General features: G+C 44.9%; 1 protein-coding gene across 1 annotated transcript in view; it reads left to right on the top strand.

Annotated features, from left to right (window-relative positions):
- Positions 1-8,075: 8,075 nt before the first annotated feature.
- The window catches only part of RERG (RAS like estrogen regulated growth inhibitor), a 113,966-nt gene continuing 104,857 nt past the window's right edge, over positions 8,076-17,184 (top strand). The window contains exons 1-2 of the mRNA XM_074902204.1: positions 8,076-8,179; positions 9,823-9,997. Of these exons, the coding sequence (XP_074758305.1) occupies positions 9,937-9,997 (61 nt within the window). The 5' untranslated portion in view covers positions 8,076-8,179; positions 9,823-9,936. The remainder of the gene's footprint in view (positions 8,180-9,822; positions 9,998-17,184) is intronic.

Genomic DNA, 17,184 nt, shown 5'->3' with positions numbered 1-17,184 from the left:
GCACAGAAGTGTTCAGTGCCTGTTATCAGCTCCAAATAGCTCCTATGATGCTGAAAGAACTGATTTCATTCACCAGTGGTGTCCTGAACAGAGGAGTCCAAGGCTGCTCAAATTCCTTTGTTGCCCTATGCATAAAGAACCCAGGGTAAGTTCCAGAAAAGTATTTAGATGACACTAACACATCATAGAAGTCAATATCTAAATAAGTTGGGTTTTTTTTTTCCTCCAGATCTTGTTCCCAAATATTGTGGGGAAAAATGGCAATACAAGTCCCATTCTCCAAAACAGCACCAAAGAGAAGGAATACACAGGTGCAGGCAAAATTACATAGTTCAAGCACACACTGAAGGACAGAAAAAATCATTGAGCCCCCAGCAATGCTGGGTACATGGATCAGATTTGAGTTTGCAAGACTCATGGACAGCAGATCATCCAGTCCTTGACTGAAAAATGTACTTACCACTTTTCCTTCAAGATGTTTACAAGAAGTGTCACCATCCCACTGATTTGAATTGTGCAGAGGCCATTCCAGTTGCGGAGTGTTTGGATGCACAAAAGTTGGTTCCCTACCATAACACACTCATAGTCCTGGAAGACAACTGATGGTCTTTCTCCATCTATCCACAACCACGATTGTAAAAATATTACTTAGCATGATAGGCAGTAACACATTTGTAGACAAACATTTGTCAAGCTGATTTTAGGGATTATGCCAAGGAGGAATTTTGAGGGCTAGATTTGAAGGAGGATAATGAATTATCTTTATATTAGCTCCTCCCAAGCACAGCAAACAAGACAGAGGAAAGCACAAAAGCACATTTCTGGAGAATTTATACACAGTAATGGGTTTTATAAATGAAATTGCTGACTTTTACACACAGGAATAAAAAGCATTGAGAAACCAAAGAAAGGCTAAAAGTCTGTTTATCTTCACAAAAATTCTAATTTTCTGTTAATGGTTGGCTGTTAGTGGTCTGGCTAACCTAAAATGAAGCATTCCAGTTCTGGATAACTTAGACAGAAAAGTCAATAAAATTACTCTCATGGTCACAATTTCTTCACTTTCCCCCCTTTTACCTTCATCTTATCTTCAGCAAGTGCTATGTATAGGATTCCAAGTTGAATTTTTCCTTTTGTTGAAGAGTTCTGAATCCAGCCCTCTCCAAACTCACAAGACTGTACCTTATTCATAAATACCATACTGTTTTGAGGCAGGAGGCTATCCTTTTATGACACCAATGTTTTCCTAAATGTAACTAAATAGTCTTTGTGGCTACATTAGTCTTCATCCTAGCGACAGGGCTGCAGGGTTAGCCCTATCAGCTACATCTATGGATGCTCTCTGAAATCATTGTGTATCCCCATCCTGCTACCTTGCTGTATATATTATCAGGTCATTTTAGGAAAGACACAGGCTGACATGTTGTTTTGCCAATAATTAGGCCTAGCATAAAGGACACAACCAGCATAAAGATGAACCAATAACCAAATTGTATTGGATACAAAAGGGTCGGTACATGGGTGAGCGCTGGGGGTACAAACAAGTCAGTCAGATTATACATAACCGACATCAATCCCACTGACCTCAACAACGACACCCCACGACCAACAATGGGTGGAACAAATGGTGAAATGCAGCTTCCCATAGAAGGGACGGGAGACAACCGAGTCAACCAGCCAAATACATAAGACCAAGGAAGCCACATCCTGAATCTCTACACAGCCCACGTTTACAAAAGCCAGACCCGACTGGAGCCCAGCTCCAGGGAGGCAGGAGGCCCTTCCCCAACAGGAAACTCTGCAAAGTGCACCCACCTCACAGACAGACACTGCCCCTGCCTGCAAGGGGTCCCAGCTTTTATCCCCAAGTGGGACACCTGGGGCTCCTTTACCCAATGGCTCTCCCTGCCAGGCCGGCAGCACCCTGGAGGGAAGCTTAGAGGTAAACTCACCCCCCCTTTGCGAAGGGCTGTGGGAATCACCATATGTCAACCTTAATTTGGGGCTTGGGGTTGAAATCCCAGCATTTCACATGTCTATCTGATGTTGGCCATGGTCACATTTCCACAAAGCAGCATACTGTCATACACTTCAAGGGTAGGGAGACGTGGATCTGGAATAGCCCACATTCAAAAATTCCCTTGCAGTGTATCCCTGAGCTCATGCAAACCCTGCCCCTGAGAATGGACTAGCATCTGAAGGACTTGCGTCGGAAGCAAAGCTGTATTTGGTCAGGCATGGATAAAGATTCCTACTCAAAATCCACAACAACCTACCTCTCCTTGATACAAGTACAGAACTGTTTTATACAAACAGCCCCAGTGAAAGACATGGGTTGCATACACATGGATATATATGTACTGTGGTCGCCAAGACACTCCTGTGAAAGGGCATGCCCTGTCAAATCCACTCGTTGGATTCAGAACAGGAGATGGAAGCATGGCCTCCTACCTCCCTGGACATGCCATGACAATTGGCATTGCAGCGTGTTGAAAGCAGATGTTCCTCAGTCTCACCTCTGTGAACAGGCCTGTGTCTCCCACATCCTAGGTCTAAATATCCTCCAAAGTCCAGGCAGTCATTCAGTTTCTTGAAGATATTAACAATGGCAGCAATTTCCCCTTCCCATTCTCTTGATTAAACAGAGGGAAGGAGGTAGAAAAAAGCTGAGAGATGTAAAACTCCATATGTTGTCGACACCAATATCTGGTTCCACCAGAGACTTTGAACACTGAAGTAATGATGAATTACAGTGGGGTCCCTATGGCAATCAAGATTGCAATCATAATACCACTGAGGAAGAATAAGGGCTAGCATTCATTAACATGAATAGCAAATGAATTTATGACAATTTCCACTGGACCTTTCAAAGAACATGAATACATCTGTAAGAAATTAAGATGACATATCAGTGTAATTCATTCATTAATAAATCCTGGTATTGCACATTTGTTGCAAAATTTGTTGCAACTGTTACCAGTGGGTTTTAATTCTATAACTGTACTTTATTAAAACCATAACACAGATCTCTCTAGCAGAAGAGTAATAGCTAGTTTGAGGACTATTATGTAGGTGATTTAATTATTAGTCCAAACTCACTCTGGCATAGAAACTGAACTTCTTCAGTTTTAAAGCAAGTAGGTATTTAATAATTTAAATAGGTATGAGAGAGTTACAGTCACCCTGCTTTCTTTAGGGTTATACAACAATTAATTTTACATTAACCTATTAAGGTTCCATCTGTGATCTGAGTGTGGAGGGAAAAAAAACAATACCAGAAAAGTAAACCCTAACAAAGAGGAAAACCAGTAATAACATACCAAACTGTGATGGCGTTGGTGCAGTCACTGCTATATTCCCATGAGTGTGGAGTCACAGCTTGCCCATTCTTAAGGGCAGACTGTCAGGATACAACCTAGTCAATGGCACAGTTGAGAAGAAACACAGATTAGTAGAATTTATGCATTTTAACTTGGGCAATATGAAGAGTATCCATTAGCCATGTGTTATAAAACATGAGTTTATGCTTTGCTACTCTACTTAGCAACAGTTCCTACCGAGCTGTATCTCTCAGCTTTGCACATGTACCACTATTAAATATACCTGATAAAAATCTTGCTACTGCAAGAAACCCAAGCTGTGTATTTACATGTCTCTGTGCAAATGGACCAAATGCCTAATGAGGCCTGCATGAGGACATGGCATAGAGGCATCTGCATGTGTGAGATACACAGGATGATGTGAAAAGCATCCCATGTCCATCTCCAGTGCCCTCTTTCGGCACCTCATGAAGCCAAGTGGAACAGAATGTTGAAGCCTGGATTCTGCAGGTGACTCCACAGCCAACCTTCAAGTGATACTAATGGGGAAGCTGTCACTTCCTTGGCCACTCCATTAAGCCTGTCCATGTAAGGTTAAACACAAACAAATGTTTGCAGGATTGTGGTCTTACTTACTACGTTAGAAATAAACACTTACTAAGTAATAAAGCCTGTACCTTAAAAATAGGTATTTGACTTTTCTTCTATATAGTGAGGAAAAAGTTGAGAGAAACAGAAGTTATAAATCCTTAGTGTACACTCAAGAAAACCCATCATTATAAACACAGTGTTTCATGAGCCATGAGGGAAAACAGGAGAAAATGCAATATTAATTTAAACCAGCAATACTTCATAGTGACTACAAACCAAACTAACAGCAAAGTTCATGCAATTTAATAACAAAGTTGCAATTTTTTTCATGGCACTAGATTAGCATAACTGAACAGATTTATGTACGTTGTCAAGAGCCAACACAAAAACATTTGGAAGATATTCTGTGAAAATGAAGAAAACAATCTGAATGTTTCCCTGTGAACCTTTAGTAATAGCTACAAATATTTGTGTTAACATGCTATTTATTTGGTAGTTTTCCTACTAGTCATTAAGTATCGCCTCAGCTCTTCCGAGAGTGCTGGAAGGAAGGGCAAAAAAGTAAACCAAGTCACTGATGGATTGCCGTTTGAGACAAGGATCCAGCTCTGATCAGGTGTGCTCTGCTCCACAGCAATCCTCACTGCAGGTCTGGGCGGCTCTTCTATGGCAGCAGCAAAGACAGTAGCCATGAGCTCAGTAACCCCTTCCTTACTGCAGGAATCATACCAGAGGAGTCTTTCCTCATCCATGCCACCAATGGCACGATCTGGTCTACAGTTTGTAGGCACTTGGACTCAACTGCACAAAGGTGCTCAAAAGATGAAATGCCACTCATTTCCATAGGATCCAGAGACTTCCAAATGACCTTTGAAAATCAGGTCTCTGCCATCTTTTCCTCTCACGACTCCCATCAAACCCCATATCTTGTTTTAGAAGTTGCTGAAACATGCAAACTTGCCATCTATAATGAGATTTCCAGCTTTGGGGAAAAAAAAAAACAAAACCACACCTTCAGCATTCCTTTCTTGTTCATATGTCCTCTTCATGTGTTAGCTGTTGGGTCTGCAGTGCCACATCAGTCCTCTCTTCCACCTTTCAGGAAGCAAATACCAGTGTCTTTCACAACAGAAATACCTTCAGAAAACACACCATAAGCATTCACAATGAAAACAGTAAGCCAGTAGAAGTGTTTGAAAACAAACAGGTAGCACCTCCAGACCAGACAGAAAGAACACTCTAGACTAAAGATATCTTATTAAAGATATCTTAAAACTAAGATATCTTGTTAAGTTATCTTAAAACTAAGATATCTTATGAAGCCAGTAAAGTATTATTTAGCTGTCCATAAAACTGTGAGCCTTTCTAAAATACTTCTGCCAACTGTAACTGCTTGGATGCACCTCTTAATCAAACCTGAAACAGCATTTTTGCTTTGACATAATGCTTGTGGCTTCATCTGCATTTCAAGTTGTTCGCATTCTTATTTCATTATCTGCTCCTCAGCCATAGGGTTTCTGGTGAACAGGCACAGTCTGAAGCTCTGACTGCAGACACTGGCTGGCTGCAGGCATTTACCAGACCATAAATGAACCAAAATTCTTGCTCTGGATCATTGGTGGGCATCTTCTTAAGCAAAAAGGGATGTAACCAGGTGTGGATAACAGGGGAGCTAAGCCAGCTATATCCCTTGCATCGTGAGGTGCAGGTGCACGTTACAGATCCTGGGTAACTATACAGCCATGGACCTGCAGCTGCAGCTTCCTTGTTCACAGTGTGGCCGGGTCCAGCCCTTCTGCAGCAACATGTCTGCAGTGCCTGGGGCTCACCAGGGGGGAGGAGGTCACCTGCTCTGCCTACTACAAGACTCAGTGTTGCCCCTAGGAGACACAAAGCCACACATAAACTCACTCATCACCGTGGGTAGACGCACTTCACTACTTAAACACTGCTGAAAAGGAGCCTACAAAAAGGAGTGAGTTTCCCTCAGCTTCACTCCAGCTAATAAATCAGATATTCTGATAGCAGATATTCTGAGCATCTGAGACTGCTCCCTTTCCTGGTAAAACAAGAACAATATCTTTAAATATACAAAAGTACTATTTTCAAAAAAGAAAGACTGTGAAACACTGTGACTCACCAAAGATGAAAGCGACAAGGGGGAGAAATTTAAGACACATGGCTCTGGCAGGGTGGGGAAGGGGGTGCTCCTGACTTCTGCTGGATCAGGCTGAATTTGGACTGACAGCGCACAGACCATCTGGGATCAGACCCTCAGTATCTTCAGCTTTGCTTCCCTTCTCACAAATTTTTGTAAGACAAGGGCAGAAAAGGAACCTGTCCCATCATTCAGGCAGTCAGTCACATGATGGTCTTCACAGGGGAAAACCTTGATCTCATTACCCATACCAGGATAACACCTATGAGCATCTTTCAGGATAAGCACAAGTGGCAAAGCCAGTGAGAAAATATTCCATGTCAGCCACAACTGCCAGCAAACCATTGCTTTGGACAAAACAAGGTGGTCCTTGGTTTATAGGACTAAACCCTAAGGCTTTCAAAACCTATTTGGGGTAGAAAAAGAAAAAACAAACCCATCAACATTATGTATAAGAAGCACAGTGAGTACAGAGAAAACAAACAGCAACTGAAGTGGTCCTGGACCAGCCCTGTGGGTCTCAACCATCTGAAACGTTTGCCTGTGTCTGTGATTAGTGTTTACTATATGCCCTGGCACCAATAAGAGACTTCAACGCAAGCAGACTGCACAGCCACTAGGATTTTTAATGACCAATAAATTATCTGCTGCTTTGGAAAAGCCAGTTATCGTATTTAATTTGACAGCCCCATGCAGGGTGAATTCCATAGACACAAAACAAATGTCAGGCCTCGAGACTAACACACATTTCTCCAGATGCAAAATAGACACTCACCAGTTGCTCTCTTAGGAGGATGGAAAAAGCTAATCCCTCTACATTATGTAAACCAAACAGAGAGTGAAGGCTTAAAGCCTCAGCATTTACTTTTAACAAGTAAAGCATAAACCACACTACTGCTTTCACATCTGCCTTCTAATTTCTTTTTGCCTTTGAGTGATATGCAGTACTATTTTAAGATCTGCTCCAGAGTGCCTGCAGCTGGCAGGCACATCTTGGAGGGAATTGTAGGTGCTCATTTCTCCTCAGGACTGTCGGCCCGCCCCCTAAACATTTATCGTGCTCTTGTGGGGAGACCTGGATCATGGAAAATCTTTTCCAATCCAACTTTTATTTAATTTTGCATGAAGAAAGACAGCGAGGGGAAAGCTTTTTTTTCCTCATCTTGTATCTCATTCAGATCTGGGTTGGAACAGAAATAGAGGAGGAACATCCACTGAACTCTTAAGTGCTTTCCAGCTCTGGTTCACATCTGTTACTAATGTATCTTTACATTGCTGGATAGTTTAATAAACAAGGAAGAGTTGTCCAGGGAATCTCGTCCTATCATTTCAGAACTCAATCCCCGGTTCTGACAGTAGCCTCTTGGAGGGACTGATGTAATTACACAGTTCGTTTTCTCCATTTGCAAACTGAAGCAACAATGCTCTCTTCTGCCGTGTTGGGATGCAGGGAGGAAGAACGCCGTGTAAAAAGTTGGTGCTACTGGAGAGCGGTCCGCGGAGGCCGCGGTCCGACCGCCGCCGCTTCGCTTGCCGGGGCAGGCAGAGGCTGGCCAGCGCTGTGGAGGGTTATTACACGGGGCGGTACCGGCGAGCGGCACCACGCAAATGAGAGGGAAGGGAAGGGAGTACTTGAGGCGTTAAATTAGACCGCGGGGCAGGCGTGGCCGGGCGCGCCAGCAAGCGCTGACCGAAACGTACGCACGTGAACGGCCACCGCCCCACATAACTGAGGGCTGCGGTACCGGCAGACGCGCCCGATTACAGGGCAGCGCTCGTCCCTCCCGAGGCCACGCCGGGCCCCGGGCTACGCCGGCAGCACCCGACAGCGACGGGACGGCGGCCCCGCGCCCCGCCCCGCCCCCGGCGCCCCCCGGGCCCGGCGCGCTGCGCCCGGCGGCCCGCAGGGGGCGCCCCGGTGCCGCGCGGCTGCGGCGGGCGCTGCGGGAGCCGCCGCCGGGCGCGCGGGCGAGGGGCGGGCGGCCTCTCCGCATTGTGCGGCCGCTGCCGCCGGCGGCAGCGCCCGGGGGCCGGGCCGGGCCGGGCCGCGCCTCCCTCGCCGAGCGCCGCGGCACAGCCCGGGCACCCGCCGAGCGCCGCGCGTAAGGAGGTGAGCGCCGGGCGGGCGGCGCGGAGCTGTGCGCACCCGAGGGGGCTTCTCCGCGGGTGCGCGCGGAGAAGGGAGGAGCGGGGAAAGGGGAGGGGGGGGGGTCTTGGGGCGGCGCGGGAGTGGAAAGCTGCGGCGCGGGGGGCACGGTGCCCGCGGGGCCGCAGAGCCGGGCGTGCCGGGGCGCGGCGGTGCCCGCAGCCGCGGGAGCCGCCCTACGCCGGGCGGGCGGCACCTGCCGGGATGCGGCCGGGACGCGGAGCACACCCGAAGTTACGGCGCAGGCGATGATGAATCAATACCTACGCCGAAATGTGACGGATACTTGCCAGGGCGGGGGTGCGGAGCGGTGCCGGCGCGGAGCGGAGCGGTAGGTCGTGCCGCAGGGACCCGCCGCTGGCTGGGCGCGCAGCCCCACGGCGCCAGGGCGGGTACCGGCTGGCGACCGGCAGCCTTCGTGGGAGGGAAATACCGGTGTCCCCCCCAGAGCACGCAGCGCCTGGAACACCTCCCGTTTCCAGCTGTTCGCGCAAAGAGCGTCGTCTGGTATTTACTCTTAGGCAAAATGAATGAGGAGCATAAAGACGTCAGAGACGAACTGGGACCTTTCTCTAAGGTGCCTTTACTCTTTCTTCTTACAAGCTCTTTTTAATAGGCAAAAGCCTTAGGCTTTTTTTTCAAGAAATAGGTTTGAAATGCGTTTTGCTGTAGAGAAGGTAATACTAACATAGCTTCCTACATCGTTGCTAGAATTTATGGCTACAGTGGACACTTTAGCACAACAGCAAACCTTCTTAACAGGTTGCGTGCACAAATAAAAGTTCTACCCCGTTTTAAAGGGAGACTGAGTTTTTAATGGTTTAGTCGGGGCTGAGGATCATCGTCATTATCACAGGTGTCATTTTTTTCACCCAAGATCTTAAACAATGACAGGTACTGTTATATTTTTTTACTGCCCAGGTTAGACAAATCAAGGAGATGAAGTGACAGGTGACTTGCTCAAGGTCACAGTGTTGCTGCATGAATATAGATAATTCCCATGTGGCCTGTTAAAAGTGCATTACCTGAACTTCTGGAATCTTTTTTGTAACCCTACGCTTTGCCAAATGTTTATGTATGAGCTGAGGCTGCTTAAAACCAAGGAGTGCTAGAGAACTTTTGGGTACGGATTTGTTTGTTTAGCAGAATGGGCAGGGTACAAGTACTTTGAGGTTTTCAGGCAACTGCTGCTGAGTAACTGAAACCTTCCTGGAACCGGAGGGCTCGAGGAAAGATAGCTATCTGCAGGCACTATTAGAAAGTGCTCATGGCTTTTAAATACATTCTACAAAAACTAATTCACTGGAGTTGAGGCAGATACAGTAAATATAAGCAATTGCATCTGAAAGAGAAAGAATAAGGAACGCTGTGAGGCAGCTGCTTTGGGTTTTTAAGTACCTTTTGAAATACTACAGTGCCAGTGTGAAACAAACAGCAAGAGCTAGAAAGGCACTTTTGCACTAAGTGTCAAAGGTGTCAGTGGTGTTACTGCAATGTTTAAAGCGGGAATATAGCATCAATTATCATGACTACCTAAAAAAGAAAAAAGATGGGGGGTTGAGGGGGAGCCTGGCTCTTTGCAGCTCCATCCTCGTATTCTTCCTCAGGCTCTGCACTGACGTCACAATGACACCGTGAAGCCAAAGACAGGAGCTGGGAACGGTTCTTCTGCTTCACTTTTGACAATCAAGTGAATTTGTTGTCACTCCATTCCTTCCAGCATGGCTAAGAGCGCAGAAGTGAAGCTGGCGATCTTTGGTCGAGCTGGCGTGGGCAAGTCAGGTATGTTGTCTGATTTTTTCTTCTGCTTGTAATCAGGTAACTTTTTGCTCCCTCAGTGCAGACAAATCTTTGTACAAAAGGACAACAAAGCAAACTTCCCACCCCATTTCAATCCCACTTCTCTTGAAGTGAGTGGCAAGATTCCTCTTTTCCATTGGAACAGAACTAGTAATATTTAATTTGTCTCTTCATAGCATGTGCTAGATGAAGGTATTTATAGCATGCTCCCTATCCCCTAAGATCAGATCCTCTGTTAAATATTGGATGACTTTTGTAATAGCTGTAATTCTGGTTGGTTTCAGTGGGAAATTTTAGACTCAGCAACTTAAAAAATTTTTATTCTCAGTGCTATCTTGGATTTATGTATTTACCAAGAAACCCAAAAAATATGATGTGTAGTTTGCACTTGGAGAGATCTTTTGAGAAATAAACACTGTGGTGTGTTCATATGGTAGAAACACAAGGGGGAGGCATAAATGTTAAAAATCTATTTCTGCAGACAGCCTTGCCTGTGGTGAGACAAGGAGCATAATGTGAGGGATGCAAGCTCTCTCGAGATATTTGGTGGCGTTGCATTAACTTGACAGCTTCATGACCACTCTAACGTGTCCTTGGGCTACAGGGATGAGGAAATAAGGAGACTGAGTCTAAGCATGCTCCTCTGACACTTTAGGAATTGTGAGATACTGTTTTAGATAAATGTGCACAAGAGAAGCCAGAAGGTAGGATGTACTGGTAATAGGACTAGGCTAGATTCTCAGCTGCTGTCAACCAGCTTTGGTTCCACAAAATAATTTTTGTATCAGAAATGCCAGTGCTTTGGCCCGTAAGCGTATTATAGTTTTGTTAACTTCAGAACGGGTTGTCTGTAAAAGCACGTTTACCCAAAGGTATTTTACCAGAACGCTATAAGTGAAGTAGCTCTGTCAGCCTTCAGGAAAAAAGGTCTATGTGAGGCAGAGGTTGATAGAGATCATACCACTCATACAAAGACAATGCAGATTAAATTGTACCTTTTTGAATAAAATACCTGAGGGAATGCTGATAATATACTGGGATAAATTTAAACTGTTCCTTCTCCTCAGCTGTGCATACCCCACCCCTCTTTTGTATTTCACTGTCCCGTCCAAGTTCTGCAAGTAACTTCAGTGGTTCTCCTTTGGGTTTGTTTTACATTCAGTTGATAATTTCTGTGGTTGTCCGGTCTTTTGGCTGGATTCAAATTAATGCAAGAGGATGTTGAAGTATTTGCAGGAAAATTGAAACACTAAAAGACTTCTGTCGCCCTGATATTCCTAATCATTTGAGAGCTTATATTTAAAAAATACAAAACTACCTATTAAGTGCTCGATTAAAATCCCTCACCAGCATAGGATCAACAGAGCCTTTTTTACCTGTTGCATACTAGGATTTTATGGTAAAAATGTTTTCCTGTAGTCCTGGAACTGGTGGGAGATAATTTTTAATGAAAACGCCAATAAAAACACCCTAGTCCTGCAGAGTCCTTCTCCTCTCTCTTTTTTTGCCTTTGAGATGCAAGGAAATATGACTGAGGTCCTCACTTTTTGGCTGTGACCATGCATGTGAAATTGTGTGGAAGTGAAGGTGCAAATAAGTGGGCAGCATAACAAGGTGAATTTATGTGAGTGGAAAGACGACAGAGTACATAGTGTTATCAGCTACCTCAATCAAGCAGCAACTGTGACTCCCAGAATCTCCAGCTTGCTGATGAAAACCCCTCTTGTGTGTTCCCATAAAAGGATCCAGTTTCAACAGCTTGTCCAACTCCAGAGAAATAAGTGTATGTGTGTGTCTGTGTGGCAGGAGGGTTGGGGTCTGAAAATACCTATTTGCCTGTAGCCAACAGTAGCAACAGTGGGAGCTATGAAAGTGCTGTTGCACCTTTGCTAAAAGCAGAACTGGACACAAAGTAGTGTCCAGATAGTTGGGTTTGGCATGTAAGTACCCTACTAGATTAGTGTTGATAGCGTCTTTTTTTTAGTGTAGCCATATAATTCCCTACCCGCGTGACCAGTTTGTAATAAATTGTTGAGACGAGATTGTGCGGCCATAGGTTACTAGAGTAGGCTTGGCCAGACAACTGAAAGATAAGCCAGCCTCTAGAAGCAAAAATGCAGGGCCGAATGCTGGAGCATGCTGGATACATGCAATGCAAAGGAGGTGTTTGGTGATAAATAAGTCCACTGTAAATGCCAGAAAGTCATGCCAAAATATGATCACTGGCTTGCTTTCTTGGCTCATCTTCATTTGCTGAGGAAGAGCCAGGCATTAGGTTCTTAGTCTGCAAGTGGCTTCACCCCTTGACTGCATCTGTGAAGTTACAGACTCGTAATATCCGGGAGAGGCTCCTCTTACAGTTTCTGACCAGGGACTTTGGATCAGTGAGTCAAAGCAGCTATGAAGAAAGAAGTGTTGTGCTTCAGGACACATGGAGAATTAAAGCTGTCCCTCAGGCACCATGAAAGTCAATAGAACTCTTGCTGTTACTGAGAGCTGAGGAACATTCTAATCTGATCGTTAATGCTAGGCATCTGTTTTCTACTAAGTAGTCCCTTTCAACTAATCCAAGACTCTCCCAAACATGAGGTGGGAAACCAGAACACTGTTCACAAGTCAGAATAATGATACCATCTCAAAATGAGTTAAAGGCAGGGAAGACAAAACTGTTCTGCTTCCTTGCCTCGTCTCCTCCAGCCTACTGGAGAAGGCCAGCAGAATTGCTAATCAATTTACCTGCCCTGTTTTGGTTTTTATGTAATGTAGACCTAAATCTTTCAAATATAAAAGAAGGAGCAAACCAATTCAGAAAGGGGCATGTAAGAGTGCTCTGTTAAGCCACTTAGTTCAGAATTACTCGGAGTAGTAAATCACTGGTCAGCTCATCTAGGCAAGCTCGTCAGTTACGAGCATCCCAACCTGCTCCCGTACAGCAGACTGGATGCTCCTCCATTCACCCAGTTCTTATTGTATAAAAGTTTCATAAACATTGCTTTAAACTAGCTGAAATAAAACAGATGAGGAGCTCTGCCTGAGCCAAGGAGCACTTTGCTGCTGCTTCACTCAGGAAGACTCTCTATGGGTGGGAAGGGACATTGTTAAGCCCTGCTATAGATAACAAGGCTGCACCTCCTAATTTGGGCTATAGTCAAGTGGCACTGAGGGGGAGAGAGAGAGCTTTTAAAGTCCTTTTCTTTATGTCCAAGAGGAGCTTGAACGGAGCAGAGAATCACAGTTGAAGTGAATTACTTAAACATTGCTGTTTAAATTGTTCTTCTGCTGAATCCTACAGCTTCATTCCTATGGTAACAAAAGTTAGAATTTCCTAAATAACTTGTTTTAAAAATACAGTAGTAACAATTATTAAAGACTTAAAGACCTTGTTCTTCCATGTCATCACAAGGTACAGTACATGCCCAGAAAGCTAAAGGGGAGTGAAAATGTATGAACCACGAGGAGAAGAGGACACGTACTGGATAGCACTGCATGGCTGATGCTTTTCCAACTCATAATTCAGTTGACTATGAATGCTCAGAATACCTCTGCTTAGAAGCCTTTATATTTTGGCCAAAAAAGAGAGAATGCCCAGCTGCAGCACGTGCTATCCAACTTGCCTTTTTGCCGTGTGTGTGTGCCAGGCTCAATACTGCAGGTTTCTGTGTTAGCATGTATGGTGCACCCAGCCACAGGCAGATGCAGTTCTCATCTGTCTGGACGGGCCATGCAGCTGCAGTCATGGTATGTGACATGGAATGGAAGTGTGTGTGGTTTCTGCTGGTGTTTAGGTGACAGGGAAGATAACTAAAGCTCCCACAGCATCCTGTCAGTAAATATGTGCCTGCTTTTAGGCAGCTATACAGATCATTTTCTTACGCAATCAGTTACATGAGACACAGGGCTCTTGTCACCTTTTGGTCCATCAATAGCTCAGCTGCTTGCATTTGGCCAAGAGGGTGATCAATAAAGTGGCATCAGTAAATATCATCCTGCAAAGAGCCTGTCTCGTCTCAGAAATGAAGATCTCACCAACTTCGGTCATTTTAGTTTCACAGTTGGGAAAGTCCTGAATAGACATAGATATGTATTTGTTGGCTTACAGTATCTTCCCCTTCTAACCCAGGATGGGGGAACATACTTGGGAGAAAGGTACCTGGATTTGAAATTTCCTACAGAACAAATTCAAGCAACAGCCAGGCTAGAGAGTCCTACAACAAATCTGTGTTTTGTTTTCATTATTTGGGGATATGTCTGAAAAACAAAGTCAGAACATGTGGGGAATAGAACTGAATTCGGCACCACCCCACCACCCCCTCCTTCAAAAACAACATACGGGTTACTGGGAAAGAATCCCATTTCAAAGTGATTTTTCTACTTCACAAATCCCTGCTCATATGTTTTCCCCCACTAGTTTCATTTCAGGGACTTTTGGGAAGCAAACATGAGTTATTAAGGAGTGATTAGTCATCAAGCTCACAGGTCTGCTAGTAAGACAGGGAAAGCTACCACAAAAGCTTCAAAGTCCATGCTATACCAACTGATGTACCTGGGGAGGATTACTGTAATAAGGTGCCTCTGAAATCCAGAAGTGTGGGTGGAAGTAGACTGAATTTTCTGTTGTTTGGTTTTTGCTGGGGTTTGTTTGGGGGATTTTTGTGTTGGTTTTTTTGTTGGTTGGGTTTGTTTGTGGTTTTTTTTTTCACTGGCAGAGTAGGTCAGTTGCTTTTTTTTCCTTTGTTCTTGAGGATAGCAGTGACAACCAGGTGCTTAAGTGATTGTTTGGTGATCAAGTTTAACAACTCGCTGTATTAATTGTCCCCTAATATTTTGCTGGTAAAGTACTCATTAAACAGTCCCACTTCTTGCATCCTCTGGTTTTACACTTTTCAACCAGGTACAGGTTCACTGAAGGCACTGTGCATGTATGTATATACATACTAGTAGAAATGTAACAGTAATTAGGTCACTCTGGGTGAGGTTTTGTGATGATTTCTCCCCCAGCAATCATGCAAATATATCCCCCTGGAGCAGGTAATATTGCAAGCACCCAGTTGCATAACACGACTTTTCCACACTCCTGCCCAGTGGATGATGCTGGTGCCTCTATGGAGGGTAAGCCCTTGTTCATGGATCAGTGAAGTAAGTCACTGTCACCAATGAGTGTGTGGCTCTGAGAGTCTCTGCCATGCCAGCAAGGTGAGGGGCTGCTGTTGTAGTGGCTCCAACACGTGCAGTTTTGGGGCCAGGTAGAATGTACATTAACCAAGTGCAGGGCCCTACTGGGATCAGCAGTTCCTGTGGGGCTGCTTGGAAAAGCCCTTCAGGTTTTGCCATACAGATACAAGCTTTTAATCTGCAGCTGCATGACAGTCTTTCTTGGACTTTCTCAAAACTGCATTTTTTGATTCTTGTTATTCTAAAACTGAAGGGAGGGAACACCAAGAACTTGGTCTAGCCACACAAGCATTTGCTCAGAGTGGCAAGATGGCCTACTCGTATCTGTTACCTCCTCCCTTTCCTCTGCTTATTTTCCTGTCCATGGTTCACTATAGTCTTGCCCTTGGTGTAGAAAGCGTTCACGCTCTGCTTGACATTCGATCTTCCTTCTGGCTAACCATGAAATAATAAAATGCAGAATTTTTCTAACCAAATGCCAACATTGTTCATTCAAGCATAGCTGCCTTCCCTGTTCCATCTCATTTAACTACATCTGACATCGGCTCTACCTGCATCCCCCTCTGAGCAGCTGGTGGCAGCTGTTAGAGCTAAGACTAGTCCTGCTGTTCTTTGTTTCTGTTTAGGTTGGGCTAAATATAGCCTGCTGTTTGATTACCGTGGAAGGAATGCCAGGATTCAAGATTTATGTGTGCAGCACAGATTTTTCTCCAGGCTTGCACTCAGCCACCCCCTGCAGCTCTTGCCTTGATAAGATAGCCATCCTGTCCACTTCTGGTTTTTATAGTCATTGCGAAAGACAACCAAAAAGCTTCCTGGTGGAGTCCCAGGAATCCTTTGGCAGCTTACCATGAAGCCTTGCAGTGTTTTGGTCAGTCTGCTGTTCCCCATCAGGTCATTAAATGATCTGGTATGTCCCAGGCTGACCCTAATGGGTCCTTTCAGAAATGTTAGGATTTTTTTTTCTTCCACAAACTTGTTCTTTATCTCCCTGGAATCTGGAGTCCCTGCCTACCCCTTGCCTTGCGTATACTTTTTTGCTTCGTTTTTTCTCAGCTGTCACCCTTCCCTTTTCCCTTGCCAGTTTAGTACATGTTCCCTAAAGTCTGCCTGTGGTGGAGTCACTTTTGCTTTGTACTTTACATGAAAACTTTGTATTTACAGTTGCCCTCTCAGCCTCCTCACTTAGTGCTTCCTCTCATCTCTGTTTCTCATCTCCAGCTCCTTTGTTACTTTTTGCCCACACTGTCAGCACATCGTTAAAGGCTCGGTGCACAGGATCCAGATGAGCTGACTTGGCAGCAGTGATATGATGTGGCAAAGAACGGCCACTCTGAAATGGTTCCTACTGTCCTGGAAACCATTCCCTGGCTTGGACTTTTGAGGATGCTCCAGTCTTTGACTGTTCCAGACAGTCATTATGTGAAGCTGGCTTCACACAGGTTAAAAAGGGAAGCAGTGTATATCTGTACGTAGCTAACCTTGGTCACAGAAGTGGGTAAATTCACCTATTTTGGCCTTGTAGCAGAGCAGGAGAAACAAGTTATGTCTGTATTTCCCAAGCAGACTTTTCTGCATTTACTTTGTGTCACCCTTACGCCTTTTACATTTACAGCACCTAAAAATAAATATGTAAGTATATGAAAAACTAACATTGCCTTAAAGTAGGAGAATCAATGAAGTGCTTTAGGCTTCAGCTGAGCGGTGGTTACAGGGCTGTCATTAGCTACTGTTGACTGAAGGTGTCTGTACCCTCTCACTGCACGCCTGGCAGGCACTCCCAACACTGTGGTGAGCGGCAGAGTGGAAGAATTGCTGTAGGATAGCAGTGGGCAAGGAAACTACGGCATCCCCATCCATTTGCTGCTTTTATTCCAAGTCTGTGTTTGCTCAACACTACCAACAGTCTTTTATTATACCTGCTGCTGCAGAGGCAGAGTTACAGCTTTGGGAGAAGGCACCCTTCAGCTTTCCCTCCCTTTCCATACACAGGTTGT

Source organism: Athene noctua, chromosome 3 (genome assembly GCF_965140245.1).
Source record: "Athene noctua chromosome 3, bAthNoc1.hap1.1, whole genome shotgun sequence".
Taxonomy (NCBI): Eukaryota; Metazoa; Chordata; class Aves; order Strigiformes; family Strigidae; genus Athene; species Athene noctua.
Note: the sequence above shows the minus strand (reverse complement) of the source record. Positions and strands in the feature narration are given on the sequence as shown.